General features: G+C 46.0%; 1 protein-coding gene across 4 annotated transcripts in view; it reads left to right on the top strand.

Annotated features, from left to right (window-relative positions):
• LOC144669429 (arf-GAP with dual PH domain-containing protein 1) overlaps positions 1-13,376 on the top strand; it is a 159,146-nt gene that overhangs the window by 133,333 nt on the left and 12,437 nt on the right. For all 4 annotated transcript variants that reach the window (XM_078531855.1, XM_078531852.1, XM_078531853.1 and 1 more), the window contains 3 exons: positions 523-605; positions 8,465-8,577; positions 10,369-10,515. In XM_078531855.1, coding sequence (XP_078387981.1) covers positions 523-605; positions 8,465-8,577; positions 10,369-10,515 — 343 coding nt within the window. The remainder of the gene's footprint in view (positions 1-522; positions 606-8,464; positions 8,578-10,368; positions 10,516-13,376) is intronic.

The raw sequence follows: 13,376 nt of genomic DNA, 5'->3' as shown, positions 1-13,376 counted from the left end.
GTAGAAGTCAAGAGCAGATAAAAGGGAACACAACCACCTCCCATTATCCTCCAAGTCACTCACCATCCTGAATTGGAAATATATCGCCCTTCCTTCACTGTCGCTGGGTCAATATCCTGGATCTCCCTCCCTAACAGCACTGTGGGTGTCCCTACACCACAGGGACTGCAGCGGTTCAAGAAGGCAGCTCACCACCACCTTCTCAAGGGCAATTAGAGATGGGCAACAAAAGCAATGCCCATGTCCTGGGAAAGAATTTTTAAACACCTGTGTCACACACTGTATCACACACTGGGCCACCTGTGTCTCTTCTACAGTGGGCTGGAGAAGGTGGAGGGGAACAGAATGTGTTGTGAGGAGGTCAGGTGGAATGGAGAACAGGTAGAGTGGAGCCGGGACAGGAGAGGGAGGCAATGGAGAATAAGAAAAAGAATGGAGAGTGTAGGATGGGGAAGTGACTTAGAAGGATGTTTTGACAGGAGGATGAGAATTGCTGATGTCAGTCTCTCTCGGGTGCTGCAGGGTCCTGCGAGAGCAGTGGATTCGATCTAAGTATGAGCGTAAGGACTTCATCGAGGCAAATAAACTGCTGGCGTACGCTACAGGTAAGTGGGGAAATTTGGCCCATTTCTCAATTAACATTAAAAAGATTAATTCACCCACCATAGAGTGGGCGATCCAAACTAGAACCATCTTCTCTGATGGTTTGGCTAAACACTGGCTCCAGCAACTTGCAGATCGAGGGAGCCAGAGCAGGTTTTTAAAGACCAGAATATTGTGGGCAGTCCAATTCTGCGCACTCTTGTCATTTAGCTGAGCCTCCACAGCTGAATGAATGACTGACTCACACAGCAGAGTGTGCTTCAGTATTTCAAAACACTGTCCATTTTTAGTTACAGCTTTTAGAAGCCCCAGTCTTATCAGTTCATCAACCCGCCTAGTAATATTTCTGAAATTAGTGCAGTTTTTATAAAGAGGAACTTCATTCCTCAGAATTACCACGTAGAATTTAGAGAGACCAGTTATCTCTGCAGCGCCGACTGCCTCTCAGTGCCTCTCCCATGAAGAGATGTTCATTAGGCTTGTTTTCGGTTTGATTCTATCGCCAATTCTCCAAGCCAAACTCTCTGAACTCAACGTTAACACTAGTTCAACAACTTCAGACCATGAACTCTCTCCTCCATCTTCACCCCCTCTTTTTAATCCCCTTTGTTCTACATTCATTTTTATTTATTTTTAATCCACTTATTTTTATTCATTTACCCCCTTTTTCATCCCCCCTTCTATCCTTTTCTTCCCCCACCACCTCCCCCTCCCCCCCCATCCCAGCCCCTACTGGACCATCTGTTACTTGTTCCATGTTGTTCTTTCTCACAATGTTAGACTTGTTCCATTATCATATTCTGCTTTCTTACCTTTATGCCACTATCAGCACCTTTTTTTTAGCCCTTATCACTACCATTGACACCCCCTTTGTCCTTCAGTTCTTGACATTTTTGGCAATCCCTCCTTTGCCCCCATCTACCGCTGGCCTTCTATCCAGTTCCACCTGCCCCAACCCACCTTAAACAGTATAAATTTCATCACTTCTCTTCAGCTCTGAAGAAGGGTCAGACGGACTCGAAACGTTAACTCTTGTTTCTCTCTCCACAGACGCTGCCAGACCTGCTGAGTTTTTCCAGCACTTTCTGTTTTCGTTTCAGGTTTCCAGCATCTGCAGTATTTTGCTATTATTTCAGCACTCTCTCTCTCTCTCTCTCTCTCTCACTCAGCAGCAATAATCCCCACTTACTCAAGACCACAGGACATTGACCCAGTTTGGCACAGCTAAACGTGTAGGGACACCCAATCCCCACCAGCTGAACAAAGGCTTATCACTTGCATTTCACCAACTAAAAGCACGTAACTCACCAGACCAAAGCGCTGGTAAACATCCCACAGCCTGACCAGTCAGAAGCACTCACCCAGCACCAGGCAGGTTTAAAACAGAAAGAAGTTGCATTCAAATAGCACCTTTTGAACCTCGAAACATCTCAAAGTAGGTTCACAACCAATGAAGTAACTTTCTGAAGCGTAGACACTACCGTGATGTAGAAATGAAGCAGCCAATTTGAGCACAGTAAGATCCCACAAACAACAAGTTGATAATGGCCATATGGTTACATTCGTTTAGGAATTAATATTATTCCCAGGAAACTGGGGAGAACTCCCCTGCTTATTTTTTAAAATAGTTTCGTGGAATCTGTTATGTTGAGCTGGGAGGGCAGACTGGGCCTCGGTTTAGCATCTCATCGGAAAGATTTAGAAACGTAGAACATAGAAACAGAGAAAATAGGATCAGGAGTAGGTCATTCGGCCCTTCAAGCCTGCTGCACCATTCAATATGATCATGGCTGATCCTCTATCTCAATGCCGTACTCCCGCTCTCTCCCCATACCCCTTGATGCCTTTAGAGTCCAGAAATCTATTTCCTTCTTCGATATATTCAGTGACCCGGCCTCCACAGCCTCTGTGCCCGAGAATTCCACAGGGTCACCACCCCTTGGGTGAAGAAGTTTCTCCTTGTCTCAGTCCTAAATGCTCTACCCCGTATCCTGAGACTGTGACCCCTTGTTCTAGACCCCACCCTCCTCCCCACAGCTAGAGGAAATATCATCCCTGCATCCAGTCTGTCCATCCCTGTCAGAATTTTATATGTTTCAGTGAGATCCCCTCTCATTCTTCTAAACTCCAGTGAATTCAGGCCTAGTCGGTCCAATCTCTCCTCATACAACAATGCTGCCATCCCAGGAATCAGTCTGGTGAACCTTTGTTGCACTCCCTCTATGACAAGTGTATCCTTTCTTAAGTAAGACCAAAACTGCGCACAATACTCCAGGTGTGGTCTCACCAAGACCCTGTACAGTTGCTGTATTCAAGTCCTCTCACAATGAAGGCCAACATACCATTTGCCTTCTTAACTGCTTGCTGCACCTTCCTGCTTGCTTTCAGTGATTGGTGTACAAGGACACCCAGGTCCCTTTGTACATCAACATTTCCCAATCTATCACCATTTAAATAATACTGTGCCATTCTGTTTTTCCTACCAAAGTGAATAACTTCACACTTATATACTCTATACTCGATGGAGTTTAGAAGGATGAGGGGGGATCTGATTGAAACTTACAGAATACTGAAAGGTCTGGATAGAGTGGACGTGGGGAAGATGTTTCCATTAGTAGGAGAGACTAGAACCCGGGGGCACAGCCTCAGAGTAAAGGGAAGACCTTTTAGAACAGAGATGAGGAGAAACTTCTTTAGCCAGAGAGTGGTGAATCTATGGAATTCATTGCCACAGAAGGCGGTGGAGACCAGGTCATTGAGTGTATTTAAGACTGAGATAGATAGGTTCTTGATTGGTAAGGGCTAATGGAAATATTAAAATTGGAAAGGTTACGGGGAGAAGGCGGGAGAATGGGGTTGAGAAACTTATCAGCCATGATTGAATGGCGGAGCAGACTCAATGGGCTGAATGGCCTAATTTCTGCTCCTTGTCTTATGGTCTTATCCACGCTATACTGCATCTGCCATGTATTTGCCCACTCACTCAACCGGCCTAAATCGCCTTGAAGCCTCTTAACACCCTCCTCATCGCTCACATTCCCACCAAGTTTCGCACCATCAGCAAACCTGGAAGTATGACGTTTGGGCCTGAATTTTACCAGCCGATCGGTGGGCCCGGCAGCGGTCAGGAAATGGACTGCCCACCGCGATCGGCCCAAGGAGCGCGATTTCACGCTGGCCGGACAATTAACGGGCAGCCAGCGTGAAACGGGCGCTGAAATGCTCAGCGCTGCCAGGGTTGGGGTGGGTAGGGGGGGGCGCGGAGGGAAGAGGGCATTTGCGGGGCGTGGGCAAGCGCTGCGAGAAAGCCCCCCGAAGGCAGACAGCTGCTTCCGGGAGCTGCCGGCCTGAAAAAGCTGAAATAGAGGTTTTTAATCAGTCACCTGAAAACAAAGCTGATAAATAAATGTTGCCCAGAGAAATTTATTTTTATTTTATGTCATCGTGGAATTTTCATCCCGCCCTTGGATGAGGTTTTTGATGAAAAATGCAAAGGCCGCCCGGCCGATTCGCCCATCCAAGGTTGGACGGGCCACGAAAACCCGGAGACAATTGCACCGCTAATGGGCTTAATTGCTCTCTTAATTCTGCGCGGCACCCACCGAGCGGAATATCACGCGAGTGCGCGATGACATCGGGGCCCACGCCCGACATCTTGTGGCGCGATTTTACGCCCCAATCGGGTCAAGCGCTCACCCACCCGTAAAATTCTTCCCTTGGTTCCCTCATCCAAATCGTTGATATATATTGTGAACAACTGGGGCCCAAGCACTGATCCCTGGTGTACCCCACATCCTGCCACTCCAAAAAAGACCCGTTTATTCCGACTCTGTGTTTCCTTGTCTGCTATTCAATTCTCAATCCATGCCAATATGTTATCTCCACCCAGTCCCATGTGCTTTAATTTTACACACTAACCTCTTATGTGGGACTTCATCAAAAGCTTTCTGAAAATCCAAATACACCACATCCACTGGCTCTCCCTTATCTATTCTGCTAGTTATGCCCTCAAAAAACTCCAGTAGGTTTGTCAAACATGATTTCCCTTTCATAAATCCATGTTGACTTTGTCTAATCCCGTTGATATTGTGTCCTGTTATCACATCCTTTATAAAAGAGTCCAGCATTTTCCCGACTACTCATGTTAGGCTAACCGATCAGTAATTCTCCGTTTTCCCCCTCCCTCCTTTTTTAAATAGTGGGGTTACATTTGCCACCCTTCAATCTGCCGGGACTGTTCCAGAATCTACGGAATTTTGGAAGATGATTCCCAACGGATCCACTATTTCTACGGCCACCTCCTCTAGTACCCTGGGATGTAGATTATCGGGCCCTGGGGATTTATCAGCTTTCAATTCCATTAATTTCTCCAGCACTGTTATTTTAGTAACACTAATTTCCTTCAATCTCTCCTTCTCACTAGACCCTTGGTTCTCTAGTATTTCTGGGGAGTTATTTGTGTCTTCCTCTGTGAAGACAGAACTAAAGTCGTTGTTTAATTGCTCTGCCATTTGCTTGTTTTCTATTATAAATTCTCCCGTTTCAGACTGTAAGGGACCTGCATTTGTCTTCTTTTTACATACTTATAGAAGCTTTTATAATCCTGCTTTTATTTTCCTTGCAGGTTTACTCTCGTACTCTATTTTTCCCCTCTTAATCAATCTCTTGATCCTCCTTTGCTGAATTCTAAACTGCTCCCAATCCTCAGGCTTACTACGTTTTCTAGCGACTCCTCTTTGGATCTAATGCTATCGTTAATTTCTTTTAGTAGCCATGCTTGGGCTGATGTTCCTGTTGCCTTTTGGCTCCAGAAAGGAATGTAGAACTGTTACAATGCAATACATTCATTCCTTAAATATTAGCCATTCTCTATCCACCGTCATGTCTTTTAATGAAGCTCCCCAATCTACCTTAGCCAACTCACATCTCATACCTTCGTAGTTTCCTTTAAGATTTAGGACCCTAGTTTCAGATCGGCACCTCTGATAGAGATATGAACACAAAACCGAGGCTGGCACTTCCAGTACAATGGGAGTGCTGCACAGTCAGAGGTGCCATTTTTCAGACGAGATGCTAAACCAAGGCCCAGTCTGCCCTCTCAGCTCAACATAACAGATGCCATGGCAACTATTTCGAAGAAAAGCAGGGGAGCTCTCCCCACTTTCCTGGGACCAATATTAATTCAGCCCAAAGATTGTGCCTATTTTCTCCGTTTCTCCACCTTCTTCCAACCCTATTCCCCTGACCCACCAACCAGATGTGTCTCAGTCCCTCTTTCTCAGGGAGATATCAGTACACTGACTGGCGTCTCTCAGTCCCCTCTCTCTCGGGGAGATATCTGTACACTGTCTGGTGTCTCTCAGTCCCTCTCTCTCTCAGGGAGATATCTGTACACTGTCTGGTGTCTCTCAGTCCCTCTCTCTCAGGGAGATATCTCTACACTGACTGGTGTCTCTCAGTCCCTCTCTCTCTCAGGGAGATATCTGTACACTGTCTGGTGTCTCTCAGTCCCTCTCTCTCTCAGGGGGATATCTGTACACTGTCTGGTGTCTCTCAGTCCCTCACTCTCTCAGGGAGATATCTGTACATTGACTGGTGTCTCTCAGTCCTCTCTCTATCTCGGAGAGATATCTGTACACTGACTGGTGTCTCTCAGTCCCCTTTCTATCTCGGAGAGATATCTGTACACTGACTGGTGTCTCTTAGTCCCCTCTCTATCTCGGGGAGATATCTGTACACTGACTGGTGTCTCTCAGTACCCTCTATCTCAGGGAGATATCTGTACACTGACTGGTGTCTCTCAGTCCCTCTCTCTCAGAGAGATATCTGTACATTGACTGCTGTCTCTCAGTCCCCTCTCTATCTCGGGGAGATATCTGTACAGTGACTGGTGTCTCTCAGTCCCCTCTCTATCTCGGGGAGATATCTGTACAGTGACTGGTGTCTCTCAGTCCCCTCTCTCTCTCAGGGAGATATCTGCAGACTGACTGGTGACTCTGTCCCTCTCTCTCAGGGAGATATCTGTACACTGACTGGTGTGTCTCAGTCCCTCCATCTCGGGGAGATATCTGTACACTGACTGGTGTCTCTCAGTCCTTCTCTCACAGGGAGATATCTGTACACTGACTGGTATCTCTCAGTCCCTCTCTATCAGGAAGATACCTGTACATTGACTGGTGTCTCTGTCCTTTTCAGGGAGATACCTGTACACTAACTGGTGTGTCTCAGTCCCTCCATCTCGGGGAGATATCTGTACATTGACTGGTGTCTCTTAGTCCCCTCTCTCTCTCTCAGGGAGATATCTGTACACTGACTGGTGTCTCTCAGTCCCTCTCTCTCAGGGAGATACCTGTACACTGACTGATGTCTCTCAGTCCCCTCTCTCAGGGAGATATTTGTACACTGACTGGTGTCTCTCAGTCCCTCAATCTCAGGGAGATATCTGTACACTGACTGTTGTCTCTCAGTCCCTCTCTCTCAGGGAGATACCTGTACACTGACTGCTGTCTCTCAGTCCCTCAATCTCAGGGAGATATCTGTTATCTGACTGGTGCCTCTCAGTCCTCTCTCTCAGGGAGAATCTGTACACTGACTGGTATCTCTCAGTCCTCTCTCTCAGGGAGAATCTGTACACTGACTGGTATCTCTCAGTCCCTCTCTCTCAGGGAGATACCTGTACACTGACTGGTGTCTCTCAGTCCTCTCTCTCAGAGAGATATCTGTACACTGACTGGTGTCTCTCAGTCCCTCTCTCTCAGGGAGATACCTGTACACTGACTGGTGTCTCTCAGTCCCTCTCTCTCAGGGAGATACCTGTACACTGACTGGTGTCTCTCAGTCCCCTCTCTCAGGGAGATATCTGTACACTGAATGGTGCCTCTCAGTCCCTCTCTCTCAGGGAGATATCTGTACACTGACTGGTATCTCTCAGTCCTCTCTCTCAGAGAGATATCTGTACACTGACTGGTGTCTCTCAGTCCCTCTCTCTCAGGGAGATACCTGTACACTGACTGGTGTCTCTCAGTCCCCTCTCTCAGGGAGATATCTGTACACTGAATGGTGCCTCTCAGTCCCTCTCTCTCAGGGAGATATCTGTTATCTGACTGGTGCCTCTCAGTCCTCTCTCTCAGGGAGATATCTGTTATCTGACTAGTGCCTCTCAGTCCTCTCTCTCAGGGAGATACCTGTACACTGACTGGTATCTCTCAGTCCCCACTCTCTCGGCATTTACAGTTTTTAAACCTTCAACGGTTTATGGTTTTCCTTTGGACTAGGAGACAAAGAGTGTATAAGTAAGAGAGGGGTGTGTAGTGTGCAGAAACCAAAGACAATAAGTTCTAAATTACTGGTGACTCTATTTTATATAAGAGTCCTGTCCAGGGAACTAGACAAGCTCTTAGCGATTGAACAACACAAGCAGCAATTCTGACGTGCGACTTCGGCAATTTGGCCGATCTTTTGGGAATTGTTTTATGCAATTCTCTTCACCTATGAGAAAACTGCAAAAGCAGTAACCTTGCGTCTAAATTAACTTAAATTTCTAGCTAGGAGCCATTCATTCCTTTGCAAAAAAAAAAATACCCTTCAGGCAACTGACAACACTCACTCATCATTGCTCAGGGTGTGGCAAAGTCATTGCAAGGTTCAGCCTTTTAAAAGAAGGGAAGCTTATTCGAGTTCTTCCTGAGGTTTACCTGGTTGCTTAAACCATAAAATTAGAGGCAGCAGTCTGTACTGATCTGCAGTCAAGGTTGATTCCAGGATGATTTGTACTGTTCAAAGTCATAAAGGAGCCACAAGTGCCTGAACCGCCCCCATTGCCATGTAAACTAATCCCATCTCCATATGATTTCTCCCTCAGGTTACAGAGAAGGGTTTCTATGGAAACGTGGCCGGGATAACGGGCAGTTCCTCAATAGGAAGTTTGTCCTGTCAGAGGCCGATGGCATCCTGAAGTACTTTGCGAAGAATGATGTAGGTCTAGCCTTGTTCTGAATTTATTTTTGACTATCCAGCTTGCTGGGAAGCAGGTTGTTGAAAATGGCCGGTGGGCTTCAGGGACTGTCAAAGTGCAGAGGAACCCAACAGAACAAGCCTGCGGGATCCCTTGTTCCATTGATTTGAAATGCATGATGCTTAATGCAGCTTTCGTTAGAATTAGGAGGCAGGATTATATCAACGGGGCAACACATTCATTGCACACATCACACTAAATCGTTTCAACCCAAATGTCACGAGGAAGAAGCATTTATATAGCACCTTTCACAACCTCAGAATTCCCCAAATTTCCCTCTGAGTTAGGTGGTTGTGGGTTTAACTTCCACCAAAGAGACCTGAGCACGTAATCCAGGCTGACCTTTCAGTGCAGTACAAGGAGTGCTGCACTGTTGGAGGTGCCAGCCTTTAGACATCAAACTGAGGCCCCATGTAAAATATTATTTTTTATTAATCATTTATGGGATGTGGGAGTCGCTGGCTGGTCCAACATTTATCCCTAGTTGCTCTTGAGAAGGTGGGGGTGAGCTGCCTTCTTGAACCGCTGCAGTCCATGTGGTGTAGGTACACCCACAGTGCTGTTAGGGAGGGAGTTCCAGGATTTTGACCCAGCGACAGTGAAGGGACGGCCGATTTCCAAGTCAGGATGGTGAGTGACTTGGAGGGGAACTTCCAGGTGGCGGTGTTCCCATGTGTCTGCTGCCCTTGTGCTTCTAGATGGTAGCGGTCATGGGTTTGGAAGATGCTGTCTGAGGAGCCTTGGTAAGATGCTGCAGTGCATCTTGTAGATGGTGAACACTGCTGCCACTGTGCGTCAGTGGTGAAGGGAGTGAATGATTGTGGATGGGGTGCCAATCAAGTGGGTTGTTTTGTCCTGGACGATGTTGAGCTTCTTGAGTGTTGTTGGAGCTGCACTGACCCAGGCCACTATTTCAAAGAGGGGCTGTCAGTTCACCCTGAAGCTCTGGGTGTTATTTATTACTCAATCAACATCTCTAAAAACAGTTGATCTGGTCATTATCCCATTGCTGTTTATGGGATCTTGCTGTGCCCAAATTGGCTGCCGCATTTCCTACAACAGTGACCACACTTCAAAAATACTTCATTGGCTGTCAAGGGCTTTGGGATGTCCTGAGGTTGTAACAGGCACTGTGGAAATGAAAATTCTTTGTCTCTTCCTGAATAATTTCAAAGATGATATAGCCTTTACTTTAAGAGGAAAAAGGATAAGTCATAGTTCCTTAAACTGATGAAAGAAGGAGAACCGTATACAGGAACTGACAACACTATGGTCCAATTATAGCAACCATTACTGGCATTGCCTCCAACTTGCCACTGTCTCTCATGTTCCCTTAAGGCACTAATTTACTCTTACTCTGGCGCAATAACAATATTTAACAGTCTTTGATGTAGTAAAGCATCCCCAAGACAAATAAATTGATACCAAGCCAAATAAAGGGACATTACGACAGCTGATCAAAAGCGCGAGTCAAAGGGGTAGTTTTTAAGGAGACGGGGGGGAAAGGTGGAGTGGTTTAGGGAGGGAATTTCAGAGCTCAGAGTACTAGACAGCTGAAGGCTCAGCTGCCCACCATGGAGGAGGGTTAAAATTGGGAATGTGAAGAGGCCAGAATTAGCGGAACGCAGAGATCTGGGAGGGTTGTTGGGCTGGAGGCAGTTATGGAGATGGCGTGCATTCCTTGTAACTTTGGTTAGCATTAATTTGCCAGTAAATTGGAGAATTATCTTCTCCTCTCTCTCTCTTCACAGGCTAAAGAGCCCAAGGCTGTGATTAAAGTGGACAACATCAACGCAACTTTCCAACCAACCAAGATTGGGAATCCCAATGGCCTTCAGATCACTTACCTGAAGGACAACAGCACGCGGAATATTTTTGTCTACCACGAAGAGGGAAAGGTGAGCCAGACGGAAGAAAAGATCGTGACGTAGCTCAGTGTAGCTGTGTGGGTGTTCATTGTGTGATTGTGAGTTTCAATTCAGATGTTTATAGCTTGTGTGTCATTATACATGGTGTTCTGGTGTGGGGTAGTGGGAGATGAACATTGATGAGTTCAGGTTGATAGGGTTTGCTAACCAAGCAACAAATTGCATTTATATAGTGTGTCTAACATAGTTAATTATCCCAATTTGCTTCACACAGGCCATAGCCAGACAAAAATAGGCTCTGAGCCAATGACAGAGGGATGACCAAAGGTTTGGTCAAAGAGATGAGTTTTAAGGCGGGTCTTAAAGGAGGAGAGAGAGGCAGAGAGGGTTAGGAAGGGCATTCCAGAACTTAGGGCCTAGATGGCTTAAGACAAGACCACCTGTGGCCAGGCAAAAGGAGTGGAGAAGGCACAAGAGACCAGAGTGAGAGAATGAAACGGTTGTGGAGACGGATTGTAAGGCAGGAGGAGATTGCAGAGGGGGGGAAAGGGAAAGGGAAAGGCAATGTGGAGATGTAAATACAAGGAGGCGACGTTGTGAGTAAATGGGAATCAGCAAGTGATGGATGAGTGAGATAGGATTCAGGCAAGAGAGAGTCAGCTGAGCTGGAGTTCAGCCAAAATATGTCCACACTTTCCTTGGTGAATTTTTAAAAAAGAGAAGTTGTAAGACTTGAAATATTTGTTGAGAATTTGTGCTAATTGGACTCAATTTACATAAACAAATTAGGCCCATTAAAAAGCAGAGTTAAAGATAATCCTATGAGGGAATAAGATGCATGTTAAAGAGACTAATTCATCCCACGCAGTCCTCATTTAATGAATCTCCTATGTCTTAGAATCTCTGCAATTAAAAATAATCACATTTCTCTCTCTCTCTCTCTCTCTCCATTTCTCTCTCTCTCTCTATTTATATATCTCTGTATGTAGATATACCCTCATATACATATGAGGCTCGCACAGAGAATAAAGAGCAGCACAGATTAGTTGGGCTGAATGGCCTGTTTCTGTAATGTATATTTTATCTTATATGTACACTCATAAATCTAATATGTATCTGTCAAGCTTCAAAGGTGTTAAAACGTTCGACCATTTCCAACTGGGGATTTCTGACTTTACCCCAACATCAGGAGATGGGGTTTCACTAATCCAGGGAAATATTCTTTGGCAGTTCATACCAAGTCACTACTTCCTCTCATTGGTGGTCAGGTAAAACTGAGCTCTGTCGAAGAAGCCAGATTACCCCCGAGGGTCAACACTGGGGAGAAATGACCTAAATGGGACCTTTCATATTGGGAAAGTCTTAAAGCAGTTCACACCATGCATAACATTTTGGATTGAAGTGACCATCATGGAGGGAAACTGGGCAGCCACTTGAAGCCAGAGATTTTCACCCAAATATGACAGCTGAGGGAGTTGCAGAGGAATTTTCCTGCTCATTGGCTATTGTTTTTCATTTCTTTTTTTTGCCTATCCTATCCTAGGAGATGTGATAGCTGAGGGTGTGGGGAGGGGGAATTGCGGTGGGGGGGAGGTGGGAAGCGTCTAGTGAGGATGCTGTGGCCAGGCCTCACTCAGTGGATCAGCCAAATTAACCTCGTAAGTTCCTGGCTGCAATGAGATGAATGAACGATTTATTCAAGGGTCATGTGGACCCGAAACGTCAACTCTTTTCTTCTCCACCGATGCTGCCAGACCTGCTGAGTTTTTCCAGGTAATTCTGTTTTTGTTTTGGATTTATTCTTAATGTTGGCTGGTTGAAGGAGGAGTGTTGGTCGAGAGAGTGGGACAACTCTTTCCGCTTCCCCATATAATGCCAAAGGGATCTTGAACAGCCAGTGAGGCCATGGCACCAGGAGAGGTCATCACGTGGGCATGGGATCTTTTACATCCACCTGAGAGGGCAGATGGAGCCTCAGTTTAAGGTCGCATCTGATAAACAGTACCTCCAACAGTGCAGCACTCCCTCAAATACAGGACTGCTCTGGAGTATCAGCCTGGATTACCCCAGAGTGCAAATTGAACCCATAACCAAAGAGCGGAGGAATTTCTAGACAAAAGAAAACCACGGTCCATCTCGTTTGCCTTCTCCCATCCTGTAGTCACAGGATCCAGTGAGAATGGAGTTATTGACTAATCCCAGTGATCCATCTCTATCGATGAGTCTTCAACATACCCAGACATGAGGTGAGGAAAACTCCCAGTGGTGGAGAACTTTGGGAACCATAGATTCAAACTCACCTGTTCCTGCCAAGCTCCAATCACCACATCATAGCTCAAATTATTCATGTGTTCGATCCCACTATGTTATTTTCAGAAAGAATGAATCAATACTAACAGTTCCTGGGGCCTCCTAAGGGAACCTGCCTCGTAGATTGATCATTCGTTCACTGAAATATTGGGCGGGATTTTCCAGTCCTGCCAAAGGACTTTTGGCTGCTCTCCAAATCTTCTGGTCCCGCCCGCGCCAATTCCCATCACGGGCGGGACCAAAAAAATCCCTGGCCATTGTTTCCAACGATCGGTTTTGGACTTAGCCCCTTTAAGTGCAGGCTGTGTCCTCTGGATGCACTATTCCAGATAAAGCGAAGCGGCTTGTCACTGCCGACATTATCCCAGTTATTTTTTTAGAAGTTTGAAAAGCAAAACAGCAATCGTATTATCCCTTCTAAACCTTCTCTTTTCCCGTCAGAACGTGCCCAATTTACGTAATCACTCCTCAAAAAAAAAAACATATGTCTCACACACTGTTTAAATTAGTCAGTCTGGAGTAGAGATAGGATTCCTGTAGCAGTCTGCAGAGACTTAGAGCAGGTTTCAGCTTGTTCCTTA

Source organism: Cetorhinus maximus, chromosome 29 (assembly GCF_964194155.1).
Source record: "Cetorhinus maximus chromosome 29, sCetMax3.hap1.1, whole genome shotgun sequence".
Classification (NCBI taxonomy): domain Eukaryota; kingdom Metazoa; phylum Chordata; class Chondrichthyes; order Lamniformes; family Cetorhinidae; genus Cetorhinus; species Cetorhinus maximus.
Note: the sequence above shows the minus strand (reverse complement) of the source record. Positions and strands in the feature narration are given on the sequence as shown.